Source organism: Corvus brachyrhynchos, unplaced genomic scaffold, assembly GCF_000691975.1.
Source record: "Corvus brachyrhynchos isolate BGI_N302 unplaced genomic scaffold, ASM69197v1 scaffold3, whole genome shotgun sequence".
Taxonomy (NCBI): domain Eukaryota; kingdom Metazoa; phylum Chordata; class Aves; order Passeriformes; family Corvidae; genus Corvus; species Corvus brachyrhynchos.
The window spans coordinates 9,580,287-9,600,701 of record NW_008237619.1 but is presented as its reverse complement, the minus strand read 5'-3'; the positions used below and the strand labels follow the sequence as shown (position 1 = coordinate 9,600,701).

The 20,415-nt window shown below is 46.7% G+C and overlaps 1 protein-coding gene across 1 annotated transcript in view; it reads left to right on the top strand.

Moving 5' to 3' along the window:
• The window catches only part of GAP43 (growth associated protein 43), a 58,020-nt gene extending 38,817 nt beyond the window's left edge, over nt 1–19,203 (top strand). Inside the window, exon 3 of the mRNA XM_008631760.2 lies at nt 13,360–19,203. Within this exon, the coding sequence (XP_008629982.1) occupies nt 13,360–13,448 (89 nt within the window). The 3' untranslated portion in view covers nt 13,449–19,203. The remainder of the gene's footprint in view (nt 1–13,359) is intronic.
• Nucleotides 19,204–20,415: the final 1,212 nt, after the last annotated feature.

The following is a 20,415-nucleotide window of genomic DNA, read 5'->3' as shown; positions in this document are numbered from 1 at the left end:
AATAAAGGTCATAAGGTCCCAATTATCCAGTGTTCAAAGAATGAGAGATTTCCCAGCTGTACCTCGAGGCAATAGCAAATGAGTCCTCTTTTCATTATGAAAGAAAGCAGAAGGTGGAAAACACTATTCAACCTCTCCATCTTCCCTCAGCAAAACACAGTAATTGGTAATGCTAATAATGATAACCGGACATTACCTGTAACCTACAGAGCTTAATGAAGAAGAAAATCTCTCTGACATTTGGAAGAGCATCCAAATCCCAGTGCTGAAGTGGGTGCAGTGGTACAGAACCATAGCTGATAATGCATTTCAGGTACAGGTAAAGAGATAGGAGAGTAGGAACAAGAACTCTGGCCATTGTGCAGGAGCATTCCCCAGTGCTGCTGACCTTGACAAAACTGTCTTAGCAGCTGTGAAAAATGTTTCAAAGATTTTACTTGATAACCACTTGAAGAGATGGAAGACAGAATAAAGTAAAAGTAATTTAAAGTTGGGGCAGTAGCAAGTACTTTTAAAAACCTCTTTGATGTTCTTAAAAGCTTGGGGCATACATTGATTTGGAAATGACACAAGCCTCTAACAGGGAGGTGTGAATGCAAGCTTGTGTGGACTAAGTCCATAATTGTCTAGTTTTCAAATGAATATGGGACTCCATTCCCTAACTGGATGTGGACTTAGAAAAAAGAAAGAGTATGTGTTCCAGTTTAGACATTCCGTGTTATCTATCCTGCTTCTGTAAGACTAGGATTTCACCCGTGATTTCAGCCTTAATGTCACAAGCAATTCAGAATAACCTCCAGTCATCTGGGCTGAAACAAGGGATATGCCACAGGAGACCAAACCCTGTGACTGGGTCTGCCCCTCTTCAGAAATATTTGCGAGTTGAAGGAGTCTGCCTTAATCTTAGATCTGCTTACAAATGGTATCTATGTTTCGCCCCCTGGAAGGCACTCAGCACAGTGTTGTAACATTGGTCCTCTGCTTTCCCTGTTGTCGGAAGGGATGGAAATCCCCCACATTCAGGGGATCTGATCAGAGGGCTGCTGTGAGTTTATCTTTGGTAAGGCTGCTGCAGTTCATAGGAGCAGCTATTCTGTCCTGCTCTTTGTCTTCATTCACAGTCCCTTATTCAAGTAGTACACCAGGGATGCAGGTGGTGAAAGAAAGTAACTTCTTTATTGCCAAACAGTGAGGAGGCATGAGTGTCACCTTGATCTTGGAACTCTGTACCACCCCTGTTCAGTCCTGCACTGTCCCATGGATCAGCTCCTTACGGTCAGCATGGACTTTCAGGGTGCTGCAGGTTTGCAAGCAGTGGCACTGATGGGTGTTAGAAAGAAGCTTCAGCAGTGCAAACAGGTTTGGCACCTGCCTTTAAGCTTGTCTTGGGCGTTGAAGGTATGTTTACCCAAAGCCATCCCAGCACTATTGCCCAGCCTTTGTTGGGAGACTTACCAGTGTGGCCAAGCATGGTGCCTATTTGGACTAAACTTGACCTCTTGTCCATGACACAACCTCTCCCAAAGACAGCTGAGGCCCACCAGGCAGGCAGGGGAAAGAAATGCACAGCACTGCTGCTGTGCAGCAGACTTTGGTCTCCAGAGACATTGACCCAGCACTGTTCACTGCACTCAATGAAGAGACAGAAGACGAGAAAGAAAATGGTTTTCTGTGCCTCAAGATAGAAACCTTTTTCATTGCTGCAGCCAAATGACTATGAGAAAAATGGATGGAATCACTGATTTTTACATCAGGGAAGAAGGAGAAGATTCCAGCCACTCCTAACGGATGTAGCATGCAACTGCTTCTTGTCCTCATTTCTAGCAAAACACAGAGACGTGGTTCTCCCAAAGAGAGGAGTTAAGCCTAAGTGCAGTTTAAACCACAACCATTCAGAGCTTCTGAGTCCTGCTGGACTGGAATTGTTCTGTGATAATCTTTTTTTCATTAAAGGATCCTTTAATTATTCAAACCCAAACATAATATATACCACTACCACGAATTACGGGATTTGTAGATTAAAGTAGTAAGAAAACCTTTTGCCTGCTTTTAGAGTAGCTAGCATGTGAGGGTCAGGTCCTCCTTGAGTGGGACAGAAGACAGGGTGGGCTTTATGCCAGGAAGCTGAAATCCAGTGAGCTTTGCAAGCAAGCCATTGGGCTGCTGGAAAAATTTTCCCCTGATCCCTCCTGCTGGAGCTATTCCACTTTGTATAAATTATTTATTGTTTGCTGGAGACAGGATGTGGCATTTGGTCTCCCCTATTCCAGATGAGTGCCCTCACCACTGGTCTACAGGGTCAATGTTTTCCTCTGGCCCAATAAATGTTTAATGGTTTATGGAAGTGGAACAGCTCCAGCAGGAGAGGAAGAGTAAGAGAGACGTGTTCATTCACATGGATACCTTACAACATCACTCTGTGACCAGCAGGCAGGACCCGAGCCAAGGACCTTTACAGCAAATAAAATCAGCGGGAGGAGACAATAAGAGCACAGAATGGTGGGGTGCCACTTCCTATGCCTCAGTGCAATTTCAGAGCAATTTCAGAGCAGCTCAGGCCTGATGAGTTCATGCCTCCTATCAGGCCCTCTTCTTCTTATGACCACCACTGTCAAAATGATGGTGCTCAAGCCAAAATTTTGGGCTGCTCCACCTTGGTCAAAAACTTACAAACTCTGCACGTGGAAGCTGTGGTAACTGTGGGCCTCCACGGACCTGTGCAGAGCTGGGCTTCAGGGCAGACTTTGGCTGCACACGTGATAGTGGAGGAGCAGCTACTTCTTGGCCCCACAGCTGAGTAAGGGCCAAGGAAAATGACCTTTAATGAGGAAGAGAAGCCTTGTCATTGCAGACTATCTTAGCAAAGGGCTGTCTTAGCTCCCTATAAGGGTACTTTTTTCCACTATAGTGGGCAGTACAGAGGAGCTGTTGACAACCCAGACATTCCCGCTGCTCTAGAGCGGGAGTGCATCCTGGCCATGGCACAGCTGGCTGTGCATGGGGCATGGGGCTGCCTGGCTATGCCCCTAGGTGGTCTCCCCAGCATTTGCAGCTGTCCCACCGAGTGCCCTCATGCCTCACGTCACGGCCGAATTCATTATCTGCCTGATGGAATTGTTGTTGTGAAAAGCTGATTAAACCGAGATGGCTACTGTGGGACAGCTGCATCGGTTCGCTCAGCGCAGCACTCAGAGAGTTCAGAGACTCGATAGTCCCTCTCCAACTGGGAGAAATGGCTCTAAAAATTGGTTAAAAAAAAAAATAAAACAGAGCTTGCCAAATCTGAATTAAAATCAGAATTACTGATGCAAGCTGCTGCCACCTTCACAGAGAAGACTGGTGCTGGCAGTAAGAGCACTCATGAGAGGTTTTCCAGGCAGCTCCTTCCTTCTTTCCTGCTGTACAGCTTGGCTCTGAAAATGGCTCGGGGCTGACCTACACCCCCTTTCCCCTGGAGCTCACCACGTACTGGACAAGCATCACCACGCCTCTGGTCACAGAGATTTCTTGGGGCAGCAGGGACGACGACACAGCCCAACCTCTCACCTTAAGTCAACCCAGGAGAATCTGGCCTTTGTATGATCTGGGGAAAGTGTCCAGATGCCCACCCAGTTTTGCAGGACAAGTGCTGTGGCTGCTTTTCTTTCCATCCTTGGAAAAGCAGTTTTTAAGCAGTCCCAGGCAAGGGATTTCAAGAAGAGGGGAGAACTGCTCTGCACCAGCAATGCCATGGTGATGTCTCGAAGTGGGGTTTTTCCCACAAGTGTTTATAGTTCAAAATGCCTCTTCCTGTGTCTGGGCTCTCAAGCCTTCTCCTGATGAAATGAAAAGCAAAGGCTACCAGGAGTTTTCCTGGGTACAGCATGAAGCCTGAACCACCTTCTAGAGAGCAGTGCGTGTGTTTCAGTGCTCATCCTGCACAAAACACATTGGGATTCTATGGGTGTGCACCAGCTGTGCGTTTGAGAAATATTAGTAATTTCTTTGATGCAAAGAGATGACATCGTTGATGTTGCAACTGCTGGGGACAGTTATCAAGAAGATGGCTGTGGAAAGCCTGACAACTGGCATTTAATTAATTTTAGCATCCAATTTGCAGAGCCTTCGTGTATGATGATGGACGGAAACAAACTAATGATCTCTAAATGAAATTTCTCCTTCATTTAAACTCGAAATGGGAGGATGGCAAAGGGAAGAAAAAGAGACATTTTATATCCTCTCCTTGATTGTAATTCCCTGCCTTCAGCTAGATCAATATCATTTCTGCTGGAGATGGAGGCTGCCTCTGGTTTCCATGGCAATGTGGTTGTTGGAGGCTTGCAGGCTCCATGAATCCCCAATTTATCAGTCTTCTAGGCTTTAATAATGGAGACCAGCAGTCAGGCAGCTTATGAATGGCACATGTCTTTTGGGCTGGGGGAAGGGAGGCGGGCGTGTGGTTTGTAGTAAGGGCTGCAGCAATTTGTTTTCCTGCCACTGACAGCTGAAGGGGGAGGAGTATGAGGGGAGGAGCAGCACATTAATTCTGGATGCACTGAAGGAATTTCTAGACCATTTTGCTGCAATTACAGAAGATTTCCTCCTTTAGTTTCTTTTCCCTAGGCAGTTTTGCCGGGGAAGGGGAGGAGAACAGCTTCACAGCCAGCCCTGTGTGAGGAGGTGGGAGCTGTAGATGACAAACCAAAGGCTCTACCACTCTGCACGTTTCCTTCTTCTTCTTAACCCTCTTTATTTCAGGATCAGCAGTGCATGAATGCCAGCAGTCTGCCACAGTTTCAGGTTCATTTTTATCCCCCTACTGATCCTACCACCATTGCCAGGCTGCTCAGCAGAGCTGTGAGATGGGCAGACCTCTGAGGACCTGATCTGTCTGTCAGGCTTCTGTCACTTGCTGTGCTGTTCTCTGTGCATCTGCTTGGCCTCTCCAAATTCAAACCTCTGTCCCCAAAGTACTGTAAGCTTCATTCCCTGAATTAATTACTTTGCTAGGAATGTCCTGGCTATAGAACAATCACTATCTGTCACTTCAATGAGGTTCAATTGGCCTATATCTATTCAGGGTATTTCCATTTCTTCTTATCTTTCCTCTGATTTCTCCCCTATAATCTCACAGGGCAGTTGCTCTAAAGAAGCTAAAGAATAAATGGATGGGTGTCAGAAAGACCTTGTTCTTCTGTCCCCTCACATGCCCTATATTTCTAAACCATCCTCCAGAACTTAACCAGCAAGGGAGAAATGATGGGTGGCACAAAAGAATGTTGCATGAGATGGGGACATCATGATTTCCAACATGTGCCAAAAGCAGCTGTCAACTGTTACATTCCACAGCTGGAAGGAAATTAAAATCTCTATATTCAAGCTCTTTGAATCATAAGGTATTTAAGGAATTAAAGAGTACCCTTTCTGGTCTGCAGGACCTATGTGAAATCAACAGGGGCAGAGGAGAAGAAGAGTAAAGAACAATTTATGGGTACTTTTTTCTAAGGTTTTTCTCAGCTGAAGAAATGAACGCAGGAGATAGAGGGCAGCTGAGCACCTGATTGTTCATCAGATCAACTCTGATCCAGCTGATGACTGGGGATACCCTGCACGAGTCACTTCCCATTTCTGCCCTTCAAGCTCCCTGGCTGTGAAGACCATGGAACCTTGGTAGAGGTCTGTTAAGGTCACAACACCTCTGAGGTCACAGCACCTTTGATGCTGTTTGGTAGGAGGCCACTCAATGCCAGTGTAAAATATCTGCCTCCAAGGCACTCTCATCCCGAAAAAGCTCTTTTACTTTGCCTTTGGCCACTGTACTGCAGAGTGTCCCACCTGCCCACCACGGTCTGGTGCAGCAAAGCATCCCCACAGAAGCACCGTGAAAGATCGCACTGCTGCCAGGTGGGAGCACTCTGTCCTCCCTGGAGCTGCCTTTGCTTGTAGCTGTGGCAGTGCCCAAGGGATGGGCCTTGCTAAAGGATATCTTGCTGTCTGAAAACCTCACCACTCTGGTAGGCTTCTTCCAGTTCCAGCTGGAGTGAAGTTGCCCAGTTATGGGTACGGTATACAGGAAGTTTGGGACAAAAGTGCTGGTAATAGGCAGCAGTAAATGAACAGTCAGCAGTAGGCATGTTGTTTTTCTCAGCCTCCATGTCTGGCTGCATCCATGGATATGGGAAAGAAGCCGAAGTGGAAGAAAGAAGGAGAGCTGCTTCTTTCCCATTATCCAGGATGGAAGAATATTTGCAAAGGTAGGTGCAACAGGATAACACCTCACATTCACAAGGAACATCCTCCCTTTTCTCTCCCCACCCTCTTCCTCCATCACTCCCATTTCTCTGGAGACCTCAGTGCTCCCTCCCTCAGCCAAAGTTGGGGAGTTTCCGTGGCAACCTGGCAGCTGGTGTCTAGACACTGTGAAAAATGGTTTGCAATGGAGCTGTAAGCCTGACTCCCCTTTCCACTGCCGCACACCCTGAGCGTCTCTCCCACCATTCCCTCCCTTTCCATCTACTGCACACATGGATGCCAATGTGGGCTTGGATTTCCATGGTGGTGCTGGAGGAAGAAAGGCATGGGGTGGGATGAGAAGGAGTGGAAATCCCTAAGCCACTGGCTCCTGAGCCTGACAAAGCACAGAGGCAGCTGGGGCGACAGAACTGGGTCTGGCTGTGCTCTGAAGATTTAGAAGGATCAGAAAAAGAGGCAGCTGTCCAAGCTTGGACCGAAGTTACCAGCCATGGGACTTACAGAAGTTGGTTTTTTTTCTCACTGCTGGGGCAACCGAACCATTCTTACATGGTTCTGGAAAAAGATGAGGGGGTACAGGAATAGGAGGCCCAAGCTACCATGTATGGGGCCATGTTAACCTCTTTAGTTCAAGCTTAACAGGCTGACTTGCTTGCTTCTTTCCAGTAGTTACTGGGCAACTTCCCTGAACCTCCTTGCTTGCACTCGGGACATTCCTCCCCACCACCTTGTTACAGGGTGTGCGAAGGGTTTGCAGATCTCCCATGTGCCATGTGCTCACAAGGACGCCCAGGGCTCACAGGAATCAGTACCATGGGTCTGTCTGTACAGACTGAGGGATTCACCAGGGATTTGGGAGAAATCATACAAGCCGATACCCTGGACCAGACACAACCACTTACCTGAAATACCCAATTCCTTCATTTCTCAATGTTTAGCTGGGGCAGCATAAGTCTACCAGTTTTTAGAAGCAGCAAGTTGGGAGGGTGGAGGATTTTAGCTCTGCATATGACACATCATAGGGCTGACTGCAATGGGCTAACATGGACCAGAGACAGAACTGTGTAAGCAACAGCTCTGAACCTGAAGTGTGTCTTGTTTCAGCAGTCTCAGACCTACCATCGTCTGCCTGGAATAGACTTCTGGCTGGCTAGAAGGACAGATGGATCGGGACAGATGAATCAAGCTGTGAAGCCTGGATCCAAATCTGGATCCAAATGTCATTACAACTAGGAGATGCTCAGGGCAGGGATTTTAAATGAGGCTTTCCAGTGCTCCTTACCTTCAAAAAAAAAAAAATTCTAAGTAGCGTCTCTGGGTCATATGAGATCTCCTGATAAGAGGGCAGGAAAGCCCAGATTAATATTTAGGAGTAGAGTGACAACCGGATGAGGAACAGGTTTTCCGTTCCATCTCTGCCCGAGCTGTAGCTGGCAAAGGACAGAGAAAGGAGGAAGCACGACAAATGCTAGAGAGAGCAGTGTCTGAGTAGATCTGGGCAGTACTTCAGCATGAATGCACAGGAGAGTTCTAGCTGCACAATCAATATTAGCAATAATTATGCAAACAGTGAGAAAGCAGCAAAAGCAAAATCTCTGCATCTGTATTAGAATCTCAGAGTGTTGTGCAATTTCTCTTCTCTTGGCATTGGCTGTGGTAATTTAAAGATCTGCAGTGGAACAGAGACAAAAAGGAAAACAAAACCCAAGCCACCAGCCACAAAAGAAATGATCATCAGAGAGGTTGCTTCTACTGTGGTCATAAGCTGATGTCTGCTCTGATTTAATTAATCTTGGCAAGTCAGATAGGAGCTGGGCAGGTCCCAAGAGAGAGCGTTTTACCCGGAAATCCACTCAACCTAATTTCACTAATGTAGGGCAGTGAAGAGACTTGGAGAGGAGCCTGCACACTCAGCCATTAGAGCACGGTGTAGAAAAGGCAGCTGGAAGTACCACCATCCAGCAGAACTGCTGCTTGCGTGCCTGCTTCAGCTTCACAGAAACCAGAGCTGCATATGTTCCAGGCGTTTGCTCCCCAGCAGGGCTCGCAGACATGACTCTCACCCTTCCCAGGAAATAAATGGAGTGCTGAGGAGCAGGAGCTCTCTTTGACCCTATTGCAGCAAGGCTCTATGTCTCACTTCCATATTGTTACTCTTCCATGGGTAAGGCTGTTGCCCAGCTGGTGCCAGGTGGAGCTGTAGGTATGAAGCCTCTCTTTGACACAGGCCCTTCAGCAGGGAAGCAAACACACATTGGCCTCTCCCACCGTGCAGCTCTACCCCTTAAACAATTCCGCAGCAATGGCTTAAGGTTTGTCCAAGGCTGCCCAAAAGGTTTCTCAACTTGACTGCACCATCCAGAGTGCTAAATGGAAGTGAAACAGTGGCAGCTCAGCTCACAGATGCCTGTCTCTTTGGCCAAATTATCCTATGGTATAAGATGATCTGGACTGCAGCATAGATTTCCAAAGGCTGAAATAAAAAAAGCAAACTAAAATCTCAAAGCTAGAAGGGTGGGACTACAGGACTGGAGTGACCACGAACAGTGCAAGTGATGACTGGTGCCCATTAAAAGAACTGTAAGGGTGGGGATTGCAAGCACAAACCAGGTTAGCTTTGTTGTTGGTTTGAGGTGATTTTTTTTGGCTTTCTGACCTAGCCATTCTTGCTTTTTCCTTCAGGACTGAATTTGGTTTTGGCCCCCCCTCAAGCTTTTTTTTGCTTTATATTACAGGTCTGCCTCCCCTCCTGTTCTCTTTCCTCCACTCTCATTTTGTGAGTTTCTTTTTGCTTTGTAGCTGGAGGGCCCTAGAATAAATGTGAATGTCTCCACCTTGGCTTGCTGCAGGTGTAGGTATTCCCAGACTGAAACTTGTCCTAAAGTAGGCATCTAAATAAGACAAGTTAATAGAGCCTTAGAAATGTCCTATTTATTTCCACTAATTAGGAAGGAAGGAGACAGTGAAAAGATCAGCTGCAGATGTCTCTCTGTAGATGTCTGGAGTTTGGTGAGATGTCCATCTACTCTGACTTCAGCTTTCTCATTTCATGATGTCACCACATGCACATTGATGCTGCCCCAGTCCAGGTCCACCTGATGAAACAGCTCACTGCTTCCTGCTTGTTCTGTCCCTTGCAAGTGGACATAGGGGGCTCTGATCGTGCAGGAGGAGATCGCACAGTGCTGGCATGTTCAGAAGGGAGGCAGCTTTAAACAGGTGGAAGTTTGGCTACCCAGGATAAAATGCTTTTGTTCCTCAAGCAGGGGATGGCTGCAATTCTCAACCACTTTTTATCACCTTTGCAACAAAGAGCAAAGTGAACGTAAAATGCCAAAACTGCAGTTCTGTCTGTATAATGCTATCTGTCCACTATAAACCCACAGGTGCGATAGCCCAGAGTTCAAAAAACTGGAAAATCAAGGCTAGTATTGGGTAAAAAGCAATGTAAGAAATACTCTCTCTGATGTATGGAATCCTCAGGATAGCTATCTACTCATCTCCCTGGAAATACCTTGCCCTCCTTTGCTGGGACACTGAAAACAAGGCTGGAGAAAGCCCAGAGAACATACTGCAGAAATAGCCTGCACCAAACAAACTGGTGAGTCAGATAAACTGTCTCACCTCTCCTCTGAATTAGAAACTGCTGTTAACTGGCCCTGATGTCACTGGGGCTCTGATGCACTGCTCCCACAGTGCAGAGAGAATCCTCTTCTTTTTACTGCTGTGGTTTAGCAGTGCCACAGCTTCAAATTTATTTTTTTGTGCTGAATTCTTTTTCCTTCATGATATTGCTTCTTGCTAAAGTTCATTATTACATAATAACACCAGGTTGCTTCTTTTCCCTCATCCCAAAGACCGATGAAACACTGCTAAAGCTGCTAGGAAATAAGACATAACAGGGTGTAGCAGTACACAGAATGTTTCCCCTTACTGCTTCAATATCATGCAAGAGAAAAGAGGGAGAGTGATTCACTGAATTTTGTGTGATAATTCTTATTCAAAAAGCTGGACTTCTTGTTTATACTTGGATATGCACAGTCCAGCATTTGGGTTGTAGGATTCCTCTCCGTTGATTGAATATGTGATGAAGTGACCTTAAATTGTTCCTGCTGTTCCATGACCCCACTTAGTCCAGCCTATTTCATCCATGACAGAAATCAGCGCTGTCTCTGGCCTGCTTCAGCAGAGAGTCATCGGCCTGCCACTATCTGCTCCCCAGAGAACATTAATGGGGACAGTGAGGCACCTCTGTGCAGCTCCTCTGCCAGCCAGGGATCTCTAGGCGCCATGGGCACTCCCTGGAAATTAGATTTGCCACTGCGGTGAGCTAACAGGGAATAAAACACGGCAGAAAATTGTGTTTCAACTTGCCTGCTTATCCTAAGCGCAAGGACAGCATGGGAACACTGTGAGCTAACCAGCATCACTGAGGTTGCCAGCTCCCCCACTTCGGGTGTGAGCAGATTTCCTGCCCATCCCTCCTGGAGGAGTGCTGTCAAGAGCCCATCACTGTAGGAGCTGGACCCCACTTTCAGCTGGTGATTAACAGGGCATCTGTGTGACTCGGTAGCACAGCAGATGTGCAGGACTCCCCAGTGTCTGTCTGTCCCTGTGCTTGCAGTGTTATGGGCCCATCTGGTGTGCTGTCTTGAGGGGGCTGTGGGACTGCCAGCTAAAACCCGTGCATATTTTTGGTAGGAAGACACAAAAAGTTTTAAACACAATGAAAAACAGTGTCAGGATTTGTGCTCCTGAAGCCACATTACTCTTTCACTCCTTACTAGGATCTGTCAGAGCCTCGTAAGAAACCAGACTTTGCTGCTGGCTAACAATAGTCTTTTCACTCAAGTTTAGGGGTAGATGGTTGCACACTGGGATTCTACTCTCAGCTTCATCATTCAACATGTCTCCTGCTATGAATGCCTTAAAGAGCAGCATTAAAGAGACTCTCCTCCCTCCCAGTGATCAAGTCATTCAGGAAAATTTTAAAAAGTAGGCCAAGATTTGCCTCCCAATGGCACTTGTTACAATCCTATTTTAATCAGTAGCCTGTTTTGTCTCTGGTCTGTGGTGGTAGCTGTACCAGATACAGATGGAGTCCTTGAATAGCTGGATGGAGTCCTGCTTAGCTGTTCAGTATCAAGGGAAGGAAAGTCCACAGATGTTTTTGCTGACAGGGGTTTTGCAATGCAGTGGCTGTGGCCATGGGGATGTTCTCACAGAAATTTTTTTCTTTTGGGAAATCAGCAGTCGGTTGACTAAGATAAAAAAGTATTTGAAGGTCCAGAAGCAGATCCTTTAATGAAGATGATTCCAAATGGGAAGTTGCACACAACTTAAAGGTGATTCATAAGGAAGTGGTGCTTAGGAACATATTTAAAACCCAGGCTAAAGAGCTGAGGGAGAGGGAAGCAGGATTTTTTCAGTATTGGAAGCAAATACAAGTCTGCCATCTGATGGCATCAAATGGACCAGGCCAAAATGCATGAATGGTGTCAGTAAAGAAACTTTCACATCCCAAATAGCATCCTCACTAAACGTGGGTATGAGGGTGCTAATCCTCACAAACTAAACACTGGTAAGTGAACATCCGCATTGTCAGACTGACGGCACAGGCCCTGGTGTGATTTTTGTGTACACCAAGTAGCTTTGCTTCAGACAGGTCCCAGACACAGCTACCCTCTTCTGGAGAAGAAGAGAGTTTATCCAAATGGACATAAGCTGTGTGGTGCCAGCTGGCCCTGGGGCAGTCCCTGGCCCATTATATTTACCGGTACAATGTACTTTGATGGCCCATCAGAGAAGCCAGGAACTGTGCAGGGAGCCCAGAGTGCTCTCTGAATGACCACTGTGGTTACAGTGATGCTACAGAGGTATGTTGAGTGCCATCACTGAGGTATATGTCATACCAATGACATGTGGTCTGTCCCACACCACCCAGCCCTTCAGCACTTGTTTCTTTTCCTTGTTCTTTATCCCAAGTCTGGATTGCTGCTTGCTTGACCTCTCCATGGGGTGTATGGGCGTGGGAGCCAGTGAGAAAAAGGGGAGATGGCAAGGGAGCAGGCCAGTCACTACAGTGCACTAAGACCCTTTTCATTATTCTGTCTTACAGCCCTGCAGCCACCTTTTACAGGACACCACCTTGTCCTGTAAAAAGCAATCCAAACAGTGCAGGGATTGTTTCTGAAAGAGGCTGGGGACATGTTACTGTACCCTGATGAGAGCTGGGCAGTAGAAGCTCAGAGACAATTAAATCCATCCTGCTGCAATGAAGGAGGCATGGGCTAGATGAACACAGAAGTGAGATCGCTCCAGCTTGAGGGGCATTGTTTTTGTTTGCCTTGTTCCTCCTGGCTGCCTCTGCCTTCCCCTGGATTCTGATCCTCTGTCTAGTTCATTGTGGGATAGCTCCTAGCATTAGTTTTTTCTCATGTGAATGATGTGTCAGAACAAGGTGTCTGCCTGACAGGCAGACCCAGCCTCCAGTTGTACTCACTGCTTCCCCCAGGGCAGCTTTGCTTCTGAGAGACCAGAAAACTAGAGAGATGTGGCAGCCTCTGGGTGAAGACTCCCATTCTTCAAGGCTAGAGATATTTCTCTAGATCTCTGTTCAGTGTGAGAGAAGTTTCAGTTACAAGTTATAAAATTTTTCCCTCTGGGTCTTGCAGGCTTCAAGTGTATATAGAGGGGGTTTTTTTTGTGACCTCATTAAGTCTCAGCTGGGAGGATCCATAGCGGTAATTGGGGGACAAAAATTCAGCAGTGGTTGGTACCATCAGTGGGTTCTGTAAAAGGCTCTGTGATCTAGTTGATAAGCCAAGAGTCTAATCAGTGCCCCTAATGAAATGACAGTGGTGGTCTGGCACATCAGCAGTGAGCAGGGCAGCTCCTTCCAGTGGCACATGCTTTCTGGCTGAAGGTGTTTTGTGAGAGCTACATATTTGCCTGCTGGACTGAACCTTAGCATATTCTTTCCAAGCTACAGAAATTCCAGGGACTTGAAGCCCTGGGTCACTTTTGGGACCGACAAGCCTGAAGTCATGCAGTCCATCAGGCTGTGTGCGCGTGCAGGATGCTCTAGATCATGGCTGACTAACGCTGGACCATCTCGTTCCCTACTAGATGCTGTAGAAGAAACCAAACCTACTGAAAGTGCCCAGCAGGAAGAGGTGAAAGAAGAAGAGAGCAAGGCGGACCAAGAAAATGCCTGAACATTAAGAAATGACTCCCCATTGCCCCTCCCTCCCTCCCCCTATCCTCTATCCTTCCTTCCCACCCCAATCTCGATCTCCCCCCTTCCTGCTCACATCTGTGAGCCTGTCTGTCCCTCTCCCATTACCACTTAAACCCTTTTTCTCTCTGTGTGGCAAACATTTAAAGAAAAAAAAAAAAGCAGGAAAAATCCCAGTCAAACAGTGTGGCTTAAACATTTCTTTGTTTCTTGGTGTTGTTATGGCAAGTTTTTGGTAATGATGATCCAATCATTTTGGGAAAATTCTTGCACTGTATCAGAGTTCTTTGACCTGGCGCGTGCGTGTGTCTGTCTGCCCACTGCGAGCGCTCTCTCTCTCTCTCTCTCTCCTCTCTCTCTTCTCCAAGTGTGTGTGTGTGCAATGTTACGTTCATCCGAGGAGTCCAGACTTAACGAGTGAGTTAAAACAAAAGAGGGGGGAAAAAAGGTTCTTTTCTTCCTTTTTCAATGTGATGGAATGAACAAAAGAAAAAACAAAGGACCAAACACAGCAAACAAATGAACAAAAAGAATACTAAACCCCAGTTTGTTTTCAGAACTAAAAGAACAACAACTAAAAAATGTGCCAATTAGCATAATGCTTGGCTCCAGGCTCCTTTTTCAAACTGAACAATAATTATAATAAATGAGAATAATTATCATTAATACCACCGTGTCGCATTTCTATGCTGCCGTACATCCTGCTGGCCTGTGGTCTTTGGTGGGCCACTTCTTGCGTGGCCCAGCAATGCTCCTTGGCCACCAGTCAGTACCCGACTGCTCTCCTTGGCACTACTTGAGGGGATTTTTAGGGGGAGCAGGCTTGGATTTGGGGTGAGATGTTAGCACTGAATAACATAAATAATGAAAGTAGCAAAATCAGTTTTAGGAAAGAACGAAGTAAGCGTCTCTCTAGGAGACCTCTAGGCCCCGATTTGGAGAACTGTGGTGACCTTGGAGGTATGAGCCTGCAGAGGGACAAGCTTGATCCATGCCAAAGGTCTAACCCCTGCCAAGGGGTGTGCCAAGGGCCACGAGGGGACAGGGCCCTGGGACCTGAGCTTCTCCCCACAATAGGATGATGCTCACCCCATTGGGCTGGAGTTGAAGTCCCTGGGTAGCATAGCATGGTCCCCCAAAAGTGTTCTGTTTGGCAAAATAAATTGGGCCAATGCATTGAATAAATAGGCACACAGGCAGGATGAGGCCTGGTGGCATAGGAGCAAGTTGGCAGCACTTTGAGAAATACCTCATTCCTGCTCCCCACAGAACCCCAGGGTGGCTCACCCAGCTCTAATGAGGGCCAAGGCTTTCAGCTGTCATTTATGGCTCTGGGCAGAGCACCACCTCCTAAATCTCCACCACTGCTACCCATAGGTTGTGGGCTGTTCCGCGGTGCCTCCCAGCCTGTCCCAGTGGAGGACTGACAGACGCCAAACCCAGAGCCTGTACAGCCACCTGGGTCTGCTGCTGTCATTGTGAGCTGTGAGAGTGAACAGTTAAAATATATTTAGTAATATCTGGGCATTCATAAAAGCGCAGTCATTGGCTATTACTGCTCTTGGTGCAGGAGCAGGATTAAATTGTCCTCACAGCAGGAACACCAAAAGATGGGAGTGCTGACAGCTACAGCGTCCTTTGGTGGCCAATGCTTCTTGGAGTGGCAGCCCCATGGCCTTCGGAGGGCTGGCTGGCACTCCTTTGTTCTCCTCCATCTCTTTGTTGGAAATAGGGAGAAAAGATGAACAGTGTCTCCTCAGGAATGATCACTTCGAACGTAGACTGCTCACTGGAAGTGCCATCAAAACATGTCAGGATTCATTTCCATGTGCTTCCTGGCATTCTGTAGAAATAAGAGAGAGAGAGACAGGGAGGTGTTTTTTTTTTAAAAAGAGGGAAAGAGAGAGTGGGAGAGAGATTGGACAAAGATTTTTAAAAACAGGGATTAGAGAGATGAGGGGGGGAAAGATTTTCGAGTGGATAGATGGATGATAGGGAGAGAGAGGGGAGTATAGCTAGAGAAAGAAAGATTAGAGTGAACAAGATGAGAGAGAGACAGGAAGAAATTAGATAATATGGAGCAATAGATGATTGATAGAGATAGTGAAACGTAGATAGCTGAAGTAGATTAGACAGACTAAATAGGTAGAAAGATGGGCTGACTGACAGATAGGTATTGTGTCATACTTCATAAATGATATATATGCTAATATTCCCATGTCATGATGGGTGGTAAACCCTGAGACACCTTCCAGCCTGACCTCAATTCAGCAAATGTAGCGCAGACATCAGGCATTGCTTGGACCGTATGTCAGGTCTCACCACCCCACCCGTGCCTGCTATGGATGCAGCTGGGTGTGGATGGTGTTTGGGAGGGAGAGAGCTCTGAGGGACACGGGGGCTGAGGCGTAGGGAGGAGAGGTGTACACTATGTTTGCTGTTCGTAGCACACAAGGGGCCCAGCCCAGCGCAGACACTGCAGACACCCCGTGTCTCTAGCACCGAGCTGAGAGAACTGAGGTTCAGCTCTCAGGATTTGTGGGAGAGGTGTTTGGGAGGAGGCAGAAAGGAGGGAGCACGGTTTTTGTTTGGCCTTATCTCCTGTCATGACCATTTTAAAAGGTTTTCTGTCTTGCCTGTTCCTGCAAAGACCATGTGGTCTCCCTGCTCTTCTGATTTCAGACCCCAAACTTTTCATCTTGCCTCCACTTTGCTATTACTATTTTTAACTTTATAAGGAAAACTGCCTCTCATGTCTTCCTGGACATAGGCCTTCCTCCCTCCTCAAAAAATGAAACAACTTTCTCTCCCCAGGGACGTTTTATCTTTGTATTTTGCATGTTGCCTCCCCCTTGGCTGATGGTTGGGGCATCGCGCATGTTTTGTCACCGTTTGTAAGAACATACTTTGCCATGTTGCTTAGAGAACAAAGGGTTGGGTTTTATGTTTTGGTTTTTTTCCCCCCACAAAGAGAACGGGGTATGTGGTTACCAACTGCAAACCTAAATAATTTAAATACTAATTCCTCTCCCTTGGTTGCAGTTTAAAATTACTGGCTGTAACCAAGCACCCCCTATCTTTATTATTGTGCCGTGTCCTGATCCTGCCAGAGAGTCAGGGCAAAGAGAGTGTGAGAGAGAGCACAGAGACAAACCCAGCCTTGAGCAGGCAGTGGTTTAATGTGTAATACACAAGATTTGTATAGGAAGCTGGGCTGTCTTCAGGGTACAGGAAGAGAGCAGAGAATAGCATTTGGATTTCCTTGAGTTGCCTCTTCAGCCAGATTTTCAAAGGCTAAAAGGAAACAGTGTAAAGGATTTAGCATGGGACGGAAACTGGAAAGAGAACAAGGGTATTTGAGGAATGGTTTTTCTAGCAAGACATCAAGTGAGCTGAAAGCAACAGAAGAGGCAGGGAGGTCCCAGAAGTAAAGAGTGGGGCAAAGAGTAATCAGCAGAGTAGTTGAAGCTTTTCTACTACTGCTGCTGTAACAACCAACAGGAATTCCCCAGGGAGTATGTGTCTATTCTCTCTCCCTGAAGAGGATATAGCTTTGCCTGGAGGTGTGTGTGGTTGTTACTTTATGTAAGAAAAGGGCAGGGCATATCAGAGTGACTCACACTGGGAATATGGTGCCTGACCTCACCGTGCAGTGCTGTGGAAATTCAGGGTCTTAGAGGGGCTTTTTCCATGCCCCCGTAGTAAGATATGCTAGTGACCCACAGCTATCCTGAATGCTCATACCAGCTGTAGGCCAGCTCTTGACATTTCACTACTACATTTCGCTAGACTAAGCCGTGAAAAAGTGAAAAGAATTCCAACATAAACTCCCCATCAATGCAGTAGATCGTTCTCATGAATTTGGTCTGCTTTGCAATGCTTGTGGCATTCTGTCTGCACTGATAGCAGATGAAACCCCACAACCCTTGCAATAGTTGCCTCAGCCAAGGAGCTTCTCCATGAACCACATTCCAAAGGGAGGGGAAGGGCATCCTGCTGAGATCCCTTCAGACCCAGTGTTTTCCAATCCTAAACCCTAATGCAGCCCCATGAGAGGCCTTAGCCAGAAGGAACTCACCTGTGGTGACCACATAAACACCATTGCTTGGGAAACTCTAGATGAAAGAAATGGCCATGACTGACGGAGAGGGGTTTAGGAAAAAAAAGAAAAGAAAAAAGGAAGAGGGAGTTCATGCCAAACTCCTCACAGGAGTTATTTCTTTTTTCCTGTGGTCTTCAAACAGCAGGCTAGCACTTGTGACTTTTCATACTGAAGGTCTGGTGCTTGTCATAGGCGTCTTAGGAAGGAAGTGGAGTGGCTGTGGTTTGCAGAGGTGGAGGGAAGGGTTTGAATGAATGTTTCTGTGGTTCCTCTTGGCTAAGGAGTCCGCTCGGTGGTCACCTGCAGCTCAGTGACGCCAGAGGTGGCGTTGGGGGTCCTCTTCCAGGCCTGTGCTCAGATTCCCTGCTTTTCTGCATTGCCACATTAGCACTTTCACTGGATATTTAGAGCACCTCAGGACTGGTTCTCCTCTCGCTCACACTGGGGTAACTCAGGAGTCGCTCCACTGGAACCAGTGGTGTTAATCTGGTGTGAAAATAATGCGAGAGGAGGATTCAACTCCTCGGGGGGGGGGATTTTCCAGGTCCCCGAGGGGGAAAAAAAATCAATGGGAGTTACATGTCTAACTGCCACTTGTGCCTGTGAAAGTCTGCCCCTTATCTACCTATATGTATATAGGGTACAGTTTTCAGAATAACCTAAGTGACACGGGCACTTGAGAGCACACATTTCACTGGCTTTCAAAGAGACGCAAGTTCCTAAGGCCCAGATGCTGAATGATGTCCCAGCTCCTCTCCGCAGTGCATTTGGGGGTCTCAGGCCTGAAATTCTCCAGTCATTTCCCAAAATGGAACTGAAGATCATGAGTCATTTAGGTGGTCCTGAAAGCACTACCCTCTATCCATTCTTCAGGGTGTTGATCTCAGGTCATGTGCGAGCCTGCATTCTTACCTACAATGCTTTATTACTACATTCTTCTGTTGAGCAATACTTGGAAGAAGAGGTGGAGGTCGAGATTTGCAGAACAGGCTAGTGACCCCAGTGGCTCACATCTGGAGTGCCCAACTTGAGAGACACCTCACTGGGGTCCAAGCCACGGGTCCCCTGTATGCTCTGAACATCAAGATTCATGTATTACACACCCAGAACCACTGGTCACTTCTAAAAAAAGAAATCCCAGCCTGAGACCTAGACTACTCTCACAAAAGAAAATCCCAGGTGAACTGTTCACCCAATAGCTTGGTTTTTCTGCTCATGCCTGTTCCCAATGAATAAAACAAATCCCTGTGCATCACCTAAGCCCTGTTTTGAGGAGTTCCACTGGCATACAGCTGAAGTAACACAGTAATAAATCGGGGCCTGAAGAAGGTGGCTACAGCCTAGAGAGTATCAAGAACTGTGACGTGTCTGGAAGCTAATAAGAGCAGAACTTGACGATTAGAGCGGCCCATTTCCGATGCTCTTGTGTGAGGATCTGGAAAGAGTCTCTCACTCATTGTACTTGTGCATTATGAATGTGTCCATCTGCAGAGATCTAATGTACACATATGTCCTGAATATTGTCCTAAGGTTGCAAGCTTCAAAAATGAGCAGAAAACATTCCCGAGAAGTGAGAATAATACAGATGTCTGTATTTGAAAAATTGGTTCAAATAAAGTCTCTCACTTATAGATACGTGTAGTTGTGTGCAATTATTTGCTCCTGGAATAGAAATTTCTCCCTTGTGTAGGACTTTGATGCTTTTACAAAAAAATCTCATTTCATTCTCCCTTGACCTTCTCAGTCAAGTCCTACTACCATGGAAAAAAATGCTTTCTACTTATTCTTTCTGGGTAAAAAGCTATCTTAAATTGAAATGGTGAAGTAAAAGGCCTGGTATGTTTTTATTGGGCTTAATATCCATTGAGGTAGAATATCTAACTGGCCTGATGGAAGATGTGGTCTCCTGTGCAAAAGTCCTGGGTTTTTATATAACATGACATAGACATCCCCACAGAGACTCTGACCCAGGAAAGGCTGGCCTGTGGTTGTCTGGGCACTGCCTGGAAACTGGGCTGAACTGAGAAGCACTGTGATTGGGCACCACAGAGCTGGAAAATATCCAAAGCCATGTCTGAGCCTGGGATGTTCCGAGTCAGGGAATCTGCTTGGGTGTAGAAATGGGAGTGGGGATCACCAATGGCTGGACCTCTGGGGATCATTCAGTCCAACCCCTCCAACCCTCAGCCAAGCCAGGGTCACCTAGAGCAGGTGGCACAGGAACTTGTCAAAGTGGGGTCTGAATATCTCCAGAGAGGGAGAGTCCACGACCTCCCTGGGAAGCTGTTCCAGTGCTCTGCCACCCTCCATGGAAAGAAGTTAGGCAACCTTGTGCAAGCTTATCTAAAGATATCAAATTCCTCATCAGATTTAAATCTTCAGTAGTTCCCTGGGAAATGCCAGAAGTTTCTGAGATAGAAATATATATTTCAGCAGTTAAGAAGCCCCACCATTATTTCCCTCAGTGTCAAGTTTGTGCCAACCACAATGAAATATGAACAGAGCAGGAATTGCTGCCCAAGCTGTGCTAGGCTTCTGACTTAATCCTTAGCTGTATCTGTCAGCAGCTCAAGAGCAGAGCTGAAATCAAGCATTTTTGTCACATCTATTCATCCCAGGAAGCTTTGCAACCACTGTTTAGAAATCACTTGCAACTCATCTATGAAATACAGCAGCTGGCTTAGCAAGGGCCCAGGAAAATTCCTGATGAGGCTCCAAGGAGCTGCCTGGGAAACAGAGCAGACCTCAGCACCTCACATGGGTTCTGGACAAAGTGCCAATTTACAAATGACACAATTAGATGTCTGTATTCTTGTGTGTAATCATCAGTTGCCTCGTGGCTTCT